At 38.7% G+C, this 10,090-nt stretch overlaps 1 protein-coding gene across 1 annotated transcript in view; it reads left to right on the top strand.

Annotated features, from left to right (window-relative positions):
* Window positions 1-2,116: 2,116 nt before the first annotated feature.
* The window catches only part of LOC137264956 (uncharacterized), a 16,349-nt gene continuing 8,375 nt past the window's right edge, over window positions 2,117-10,090 (top strand). The window contains exon 1 of the mRNA XM_067800303.1: window positions 2,117-2,377. Within this exon, the coding sequence (XP_067656404.1) occupies window positions 2,117-2,377 (261 nt within the window). The remainder of the gene's footprint in view (window positions 2,378-10,090) is intronic.

Raw genomic sequence — 10,090 nt, forward strand, 5'->3', positions numbered from 1 at the left:
CATATATGCGCATTATACAAGGTTGACAGACAAGAACATAGAGATGCAATAATTAGGAAAATATACTAGTATCTCTGAACAATTCTAAATATGTTTTCATATATATGAACGGCCAGATCTGCATTGCCATGGTAACTTAGAGTTTATATTCACATTGGTAACACTGTATATGGTAACTGTATAAATTAGTCATCAGGGTAGTTCTCTGTTGAGTATATAATTGACAGTCAAATAGGCAATGATCTTAATCTTCACAAACATTTCCTCAAGTACAACTTGAGTTATCTCTTATACCAGTACGGAAGAGATCATAATTCATTTGACTATGAACATTTCAAACTGTAAACAAAATCTGACAGAAGAACCCCAGAACAATCTACTTTTTGTCTTTATCCAAAACCATGTTCATGCAAAAGGGATCTTATTATTGAAGTCCAGGTAGATTTTCTATTCACTGACAATTTCAACAACATATCATAACGTTGTTGTATTCTGGCATATTAAGTAATTTTAACCACCATTCTATACAATGTCTATAAACGGTCACTCGTAGATAAATAGGGTATCTACAGCTTTCTCATGGCACTAAGTAATTGGAAGTTGAGGACTTAACACCTCAAAAAAGCGTTTACACGTAAGAAGATAACTGATTCAATTTGCTTACAATATGACTGACCCAAAATCTCCTCCCCCATAGATGAAAACATCAGAGTAAAAAATATTAAAAAACTAGTTTCAAAGACAGTGGCTTGATGTGAGACAATGATCTCAAAATAGTAAATAAGACATGTTTGGCTTGTGTTAATACATTATCAACAAGCTTTGACAAAGACAGAATTTGTGAAAAGACGAGGCCTAGATATTTATGGTGTGTCACACATTGCAAATTACAACCATTTCACTGTATAGAGAGGAATCAACCATTATTGCAGTTGAAAAAAACCCAGCTTCATACAATTTCAAGAGGTAAATCGTTAATGGTAAGAATTCAGGTGTGAAGCCATCTGGTCCTAGGTTTTCATCACTTTTTTCATGTTTTAATACTCCGAATACTTCTTGATACGTAAGTTCACCTCCCACTGAAACTTCAAAAAATAATTTTCCAAGGTCAGTTTGTTTCTTTTTTGTGTACTTAAATATAACAAATTGTTACATCTAATTTCACTTTGTTTGTTTTTTACTTTTGTTACATCCTCTTTTTGAGAAATACCGCATTAGGCGTTTGTAAAATCATCAGAGGATATTATTCTGCTGCATTAGACGTTGTCCTATCCTCAGAGGATACGTACAGCTGCATTAGACGTTAGTAATATCATCAGAGGATATATACAGCTGCATTAGACGTTAGTAACAGTATCCGAGGATTATGCTACTGCATTAGACATTAGTAATGACATCATTAGAGGATATAACAGCTGCATTAGACGTTAATAACATCATTCGAGGATACAGCCGCATTATGTTAGTAATATCACCAGAGAACATATACTGCTGCATTAGACCTTAGTAACTTTAGCTCATAATAGCATAAGATAATATATACAGCTTCACTGACATCAGTAATAGCATTTGTTGGTACATAGAAACAGTTGATAAATAAACAGCTGTTTTACACGTCGGGTATAAACACCGATGGTAAATATAAAGCTGTGTTCTACAAAATGATAGATTCAGTGTTGGTAAGCTATGTTTGTTATGCGTGTTAGCTTGGATGGACTGGATGTGTGTCATGACGTTCTGGTTTCTGGTTTCAAACGCTGGTGTTCTTCACATTAGCCCTCACACAGGTTTTCGTGCTCTTTCAAATCACTTAGGCAGCAATTCTCCATCACTCTATAGCAAATTCTCCATAACTTCATACTGTTGTCTTGGTAGCCTTTAATGAATCTGACTAGTCCGAATAGAGACTCAGCGTCCTGGGCGAATGCTTTAATCACTAGGCTACTCTTCCGCCGCTATTGTTTGATGAAGATGGCATAAGAATAAGCTCTAACTTACCAATCCAGTCTGCTATAAATATTTTAGGTTTGACTAAGCACTTGCCTCAAATCAATACAGCAGTCTCCGGTACCCTTACATGATTGCCAGACGTGAGTTCCGACGCCACTGGAACAGAATGGTTAAGTTTCAGAGCCTGAGTATTTGTGGTTTTTGTTCGTTTTTGTTATGGACTTTCAGCACTGCGAATCAAGGCGCCAGGCTTCTGGACGAATGGAACCAAGATCCTACGAGAGTTTCAAACAGATTCCAATGTGACAATTTGTGCAGACAGTTAAAAAGCTGTGGACTTGCGGTGTACAGTTACCAAGAACGCACTTGTTTGGCCAAATATTCCACGGGACATGTGATTCCAGATTTTCAGGACTTGTACTCTGTGGTAAGGCTATTTCTAGATAATATTTTGAGATGTTCTAGTGCTGAGCAGGGAAGGTGTGTCTGTTGTTTCTTTGTTTGTCTCTCTGTTTGTTTGTTTGTTGTTTTACGCCTCACTCGACAATATGTTCCAGCTACATGGCTGCGGTCTATATATAATTGAGTCTGGACCAGACAATCCCGTTATAAAAACCATGAGCATCGATCTACGCAAAGGGGATACGATGACATATGTGAATTAAGTCAACGAGTCTGACTATCCGATCCCGTTAGTCGGTGCTTATGAGCATGCGCTGCTGAAGATCAGTTCTAACCCGGATCTTCACGGGCCAGCAGGGAAATACAGAAGTAAGCCATTTGCCGATAGAGAATGTATAAATACGCTACAACAAAGGATTTTGTATTTGTAATAACATTCAGCAGTAAACATGCGGTTAGGCCTCTCGGAGGCTGCGACTACTTCGATACAAATCCTCCAGGTTTGCCATAGCGGGGTCTTTTTTGTCTCTTGTTTATTTGCTAACAATGCAGAAAAGCTACGAATGTCTTTGCCAATAATCAGCAGGTTGCGAATCATTACCCCATACTAATATAACTGTTTCTTCTAGGGACATACATCGGTTTAACAGCGCTCGTCAGCTATGGCATTAAGTAAATGAATCTAATTATACTCAAACCTGAATGCACTCAAGTCAAAATGCATGTAAATAAACACATGGAATTAAATAAACATGCTGTCCGTAAGTGTTTGGGTTTTTGAAAACAGAAATTGCATTGTTCTTGTCTTGTTGGAATGCGCATCTATATCCTTTGTCATAAAGAATTTTGATGAATAAACCAATTATTGCACATGCGCGGTTTGTTGGCGTTACCCATGAAAATGCAAATAAACCTTTTCTCATGACTGTTAAACTATTCTTCAAATGGCAAAGCATGTGCCTTGAGTCTCAGATCCACAATGAAACACTGTCAGGTCATTAGGTGCTGTTCCTTAAAGGGGCACCTATCTTGGACTTTCCGACAGCCTAGATTAACGCATAGGGTCTGAATATATACTCTTAAAAAAGTAGGGGAACTGTGCTTTCAATGTACGATTGTCGAAATTGTGAGATATATGGGATTGAATCAATGCTGATACAGTAATAATGGATGTTTTTTTAGAATGCATCACTACACGGATTTCATTCAAAGCAAAGCTGTTCGTTCAGTGACCCCCTTGTTAGGTGACTGGCGTATGACATGAAAATTTCAAACTTACAATTTTCAGTCATTAGTGTGTGACCCTGAAAACCCTGACCATCCACAGATGCAAGAAAATTATCGGAAACAATGTCCTACAGAGATTTATAATAACACCCCATGCACGTGTAGGAGGCTCCCACATTGTGCACGTGCTTTCCGTGCATTGTGTTTGCCTGTTGTGATAGCGTGACAATGTCTTTGTAACGTTCCTCAATAGGTTTTCTTTCTACCTGACTTCAAAGTTAGTTCAGCCCCACCCACCCCCTACCTTTTTGAAGAGTATATATGATTTTCATTGTAACAAACAATCCAAATTTAACTGAAAAAGAGCCCCAGTGAGATGGGAGATACAGAACCTGAGGAGACCTAGATCTGCATCTTTTCAGGCTTTAGCATTTAGCAGGGAGGGCTAGGCAGCAGGGAACGTAATGTGGTTCGGGGACTGTGAGACAGACTCCCCGACGGTCTAACACAGTCTTCTAGAGGTAGACGTGTGAACACATGAAATGTTTAATAGAAAACCAGCGTCACAATGACAAAACCTACATCAAACATCAAACGGTTTTGCCTCGACCCAAAGGTCTTACTTGAAGGACCGTGCAGGTCCCGGGTACAATAGGCATTCAGCAAACCATGCTTGCCATAAAAGGCGACTATGCTTGTCGTAAGAGGCGACTAACGGGATCGGGTGGTCAGACTCGCTGACTTGGTTGACACATGTCATCGGTTCCCATTTGCGAGGGATCGATGCTCATGTTGTTGATCACTTGATTTTCAGGGGGTGGGGTGCGGCGTGTTAATGGTTTATTTAAAACAATGTATTCCCCATATCCAGGTTGATTTCTTGTAGGTCGAGAGCGAAGCCCCTTGGAGTGAGTGAGTTTATTTTACGCCGCACTCAGCAACACACCAGCTATATGGCGGCGGTCTGTAAAGAATCGAGTCTGGACCAGAAAATCCAATTATCAACAACATGAGGGTAGCCTAGTGGTTAAACCGGGTTCGATTCCCCGCATGGGTACAATGTGTGAAGCCCATTTCTAGCAAACTGAATTCTTCTGAAAACGTGACTACTGACAATTACTCCAGTTTCGACGTGGGGTCAGTCATTGACGTCACAGATCACCTAAACATTCTTGAACTAAACGTTTTCCGCCAACGTTTATCTTTGCTTTTAAAAGTTGCTATTAACATTTATACTTCATATGTTCGTACTCTTTCTGTAGACTATATACTATCAGGTAATTATTTTTTATTTATCTATAAGATACTGTACAGTCTTTTATTCACCGAATAGGCAACATTCCAGCTATATGGCAGCGGTCTGTAAATAATAGAGTCTGGACCAGACAATCCAGTGATCAATATCATGAACAACGATCTACGCAGTCGGGATACGAATGTGTCAGCTATGTCAGCGAGCCCTTACGCCCTATTGCGTGGGTCGATGGTCATGATGCTGGTCACTGGATTGTGTGGTTCGTGTCGATATTTACAGACTGCCGCCATAAAGCTGGAATATTTCAGAATGAGGCATTAAACACAACACAAAAAAAATACATACTAATGAACTTCATGTTTTCTTATTACGAGTGCAGCTGAATTTCCCGACCCCTTTAGTCGTCTAGTAGACAAGCATGGCTGACTGAAAATCAGCTGTAACCCGGAACTCCACGGGTGGGAATGGGTGGGTGCCGGGATGCACAGTCAAAGGACCATGGTGTTGTTAACTGACTTACTACACAAAGTCTTTTGGTCATTGACAGCCTTTCATTTACATTCTAACAAACGCTGGAATGTTATTTTCTTTAACAATGAGAATTGTTTTTTTGAAATTTAAATCCGGCTGGTTCTTGGTGCGAGGTAATGATGCTGCTGTGACAATGGGCTGTGAAAGCTAAATAGCTGGGGGATCTCCAGAGGCAACAGAACGACATCTCATTAAGTGCAATCTAGATAATGTCAAAGATTCCCACAACCACTTAAAAGATGAAAGGTTGATACTTTCAAGTCCAGATGGTTCTGAACAATATGAATTATTAACACTCGTGAAATATTTGCTAATGTTTCCACAGTCACGTACATATGAATGGGCTTCTGAAGACAGCTCAAAGCACAAGTCGATAGTCTATGGGACAGGTGTTATATATTTACGTCATTTTACTGGTTGACACTGGCGCCTTTTTCAGCATCTTATTTTCTGATAAACACTGTATACAACCGCGATGCTCCTGCCACAGTCGAACAGGCTCCCGTTCACATAGTGTCTTCAGCTGGTGGAACCTGAGCGACCCTGATGCCGTTAGTTGCCTCTTAAGACAAGCATGGGTCACTTAAGACACATTCTCACCCGGACCTTCAATGGTTTACCCAAAGACAAGTAGAAGTTGAACAATATATCTTGTGTAATCCCAGTTCGTCTTTGGTTTCACTGCCCAGAGAGCGTAAAACTAAACTAGTCCACTCATGGGTGGATGAAAGGCAGGGTCCGTTCTATGTTATTTTACAGTCCATGATCGCTGTGAGGGAGCGAATGACTGAGTTCAGTTTTATTCCACTTAGCAAATTTTTCAGCTGTATGGCGACAGTTTGTAAATAATCTAGTCTGAACCACACAATCCTGTGATCTCCCGGTGGGTTTTATCGACCTACGTAAATGGGATAAGAGGACATGTCAACCAAGTCAGCGAGCCTGACCAGCAAATCCCGTTAGTCGATTCTTACGACAAGCATGGGTTACTGAAGATCAAATCTAATCCGGATCTTCACGGGTTCATCCCGATCATAAACCGATGTGAGCTAACCCTATGCCCACGTGCCACTAACCGTGATCACCTGGTTATGAAGGTTTCCGATCTCCACGAACATGATTATTTTAAGAGACCACCGAATAATCTCCAGGTGGGCTTTATCTACAGGCAGAGTTCATCTCGCAGGGGATCTTATCTCTATGTGGAATTTACTTCCATGTGGACTTTATCCCCAAGTGGAATTTATATCTCAGAAGACATTACCGAGTGGACTTTACCTAAGAGTGCACTTTATTCCATGTGGACTTTACCCCAGTGGATTTTTCTCCACGTGTACTCATTCCGAAGTAGACTTTATTCCCAAAGTGGTCTTTATCCCCAAGTAGATTTATTCCCAAAATGGACTCCACCCCAACTAGACCTTATTCCCAAAGTGCACTTTAGCCCCAAGTAGACTTTATTCCCAAAGTTGTCTTTATCCCCAACAGATTTTATTCTCAGAGTGAACTTTATTCCTCAAAATGACTTTAACCCCCAGCAGACTTTATTCCCAAAGTGGGCTTTGTCCCCAAGTAGACTTTATTCCCAAAGTGAACTTTATTCCCCAAATGGACTTTAACCCCCAGCAGACTTTATTCCCAAAGTGGGCTTTGTCCCCAAGTAGACTTTATTCCCAAAGTGAACTTTATTCCCCAAATGGACTTTAACCCCCAGCAGACTTTATTCCCAAAGTGGGCTTTATCCCCAAGCAGACTTTATTCCCAAAGTGAACTTTATTCCCCAAATGGACTTTAACCCCAAGTAGACTTTATTCCCGAAGTGGAATTTATCCTCAAGTAGACTTTTGCTCAAAGTGGACTTCATGGCCAAGTGCACATTGTCCCTAGATTTGACTTTATCCCCAAGATGTCTTTTTCTCTGACAAATCTTACAAATGCAAAAGTCCTGACTGATAAAAGATAAAATGATTTCTGTTTTCTGATGTTGACATGCATGTCTGCTAATCGACATGGATCAGGAAGTTCTCTGAGTACCATATAGATGAAGTATAACCTCAATACTGACGTAAACATGATGCTTTGAAGGTATTTTGAAATCCTTGAGGCTTCATTATCGATATTTTCAGGTGATATGAGAGCACAGCTTTGTCGAGGCGTTGCTTTTCTGGTTGATATTCTGCATTGATAATGGAGTTGAAATGTTATTAGTAATATCAAGTTACAGAATATCGTTAATAGCCAAGATGAGAACACAACTCAAGCTATAACACGACGCTGGTGGGCTGAACACAAGGATGTATTCTCTTTTGCCTGCGTTTTAATTTGCTATTACAGGATTAGGATTAACAGTCTAATGCTTGCACAGTTATAGTCTGTTCAAGTAAGTGGATTTCACTCACCACTCAGACCAGAACTGAACATTTTTATTTTCCAAAAACCCACCCGTGGAGGTACATGAGAATATAATAATATAAAATTTAACATAACTATACTGTCAAGGTGGTGGATGCAAGAGAAGCTGGACAAAATATTAGTGTCCCAATTCATTGCAATTTCATTATATTTGACAAGGCATTTAGAAATTTAGCGAGGTTTTTCAAATGTTTTGTTTTCTTGATTGCGAATAGTCGTTTAAGTTTAAACAGAGTCGGCCTTTCAAAGAAATATTTTGGGATGAACATCATCCGCTGATTTAGAAGAGCTTCACATTTAGAAGGGTAAAATGGTAATGGAATCCGTTTTCTGTTTCTAACGGTAAATTGTGGTGTGATAGCTTAAATCTAAGTATTTTACTATGTATAGATTTAGGAAGGAAGAGGTAGTGTTGAAAGATAGATTGTCTTTGACATTTTGGTAAAATTTTCGTTTTGAACTAGACGCTAGTTCGCATCGCCCCTTTGGAAACATTGGTCTTTGAGTACTGTTTCTACTTTTGAAATCAAACATTATGATGAGCATAGGAACGGATATTCATAGATTTATGAGAGTCCACAATTATCTAAGATCTCTTTGACAAATATAATCCATTTCAAGTTAGGTAAGGTATTTGGAGAAGAAGATATAATGAAATTGAATAAAAGGGTAGATAATTTCGTTTTAAGAGTATTTGTTTATAGTTTATGCTAGAACGAAATCATTCTTTTATATATCTTAATATATACCGGATATCTTTCTAATTCCCCATAAAGCATGACACTGAGGGTTGAATTTCGAAGACCACAGGCATATTTTAGAAATTTTGAATGAGTTTTCTCTATTATCGATAGACATTCAAAACCCCATTTTCTGAATCATACGTTAATATAGGGACTATCATTTTATCGAAAGCTGATATAAAAAATCAAAAGGTAGATTCAGATTACGAATTTTTTTCAAGAGCGAAAACATTGCTTTAGTTGCATTTTCCACTAAACGTTTAAAGTTACAAACCTTGATACCAAGGGTTCATGCACTCGAAGCAGACCTTCTGGGTTAGGGTAGGAAAAAAAGGTCGTATTCGTGTGAATTTCACCAGAAGTGTTAAGCCGATTTTAATTATATTTTTCCTGCCAGCTAATCCGGATAATCTGGGTTATGCGCATGGGTGATCACCATACCAAGATACGCATAGCTATTGCGGTTTCAATGAGTTTGTCAATATAAGTAAGACACAAGTTTTTAGAGGGCCAACTTCCAAAGACATCCAGTTTAGACAGATTAATTTGCAACTTTCACTGAGTACAATAGTCATAGAAAGCTTTTAGGGACAGTTGTAGATCACTTGGGGTGTCACTTACGAGGACGGCATCGTCTGCAGATAAGAGGAGTATGAAGTTTATCATGCTTCCTGTTCTATTTCCATCTGCTTCTTGTAAGTTCATTCCCGAGTAACCTTTACTATAAAGACACGACGCTACATCATTTATAAAAGAACAATAAGGGGGAAAGGTTTTCGCCTTGTCTCACTCCTGTGGTGCATGGAAAGTACGATGAAATATGGTTATCTAACATAACAGTAGATTTTATGTTATGAAACATATTTTTATGACAGACAAAATTTTCCAACTTACATTATATTTGAGTAATTTGTACCATAGACCGGCTCGCCACACATTGTCAGAAGCTTTCGTGAAATCAAAGAAAACACAATAGAGTTTTCGTTTGGAAGGTTAAGGGTTTCGGATAACATATGTATTACAAATAGGTTGTCTCAAGCGGAGAAACCTTTTGGTAAACGTGATTGGGACGAGGATAAAATGTTCTTTTTCCCTACGAAATGAGAAAGTCTTACATTTAAAATACCAGTAAAAAGTTTTCCAAAACAACGTAATATGGTCATGGGTCGATAGGAATCCGGGTCCATAGGGCCACCTTTCTTCTTATAAATAGGTTTAATTGTGCCTTTAAGTCAACAACCAGGAACAATCCCTGAATTAAATATCAGGTTGAAGAAAGTGGTGAAAAGTGGGATTATCCTTCCTGAAGCGTCAATTATACATACATTTTCAAATAAATCTATTCCAGATGAGTTATTTCGTTTTGCAAAGGCAATTTCATCACATGTAATGGTATCATTGAAAGTATTTGTATCAAATTAAAGGTTATCACTGTCGATATTCACATTTCGTGTCATTTAATTTCTTAAAATATTCATAAAAGTCAGCAATGCTTGGTGACTGGTTTAATCTTTTCACTGGCACGCTTATTTAGTATCTTCCAGTGTGCTTTCCATGAATGTTTTCTTTT

This window comes from Haliotis asinina, chromosome 15 (genome assembly GCF_037392515.1).
Source record: "Haliotis asinina isolate JCU_RB_2024 chromosome 15, JCU_Hal_asi_v2, whole genome shotgun sequence".
Lineage (NCBI taxonomy): Eukaryota > Metazoa > Mollusca > Gastropoda > Lepetellida > Haliotidae > Haliotis > Haliotis asinina.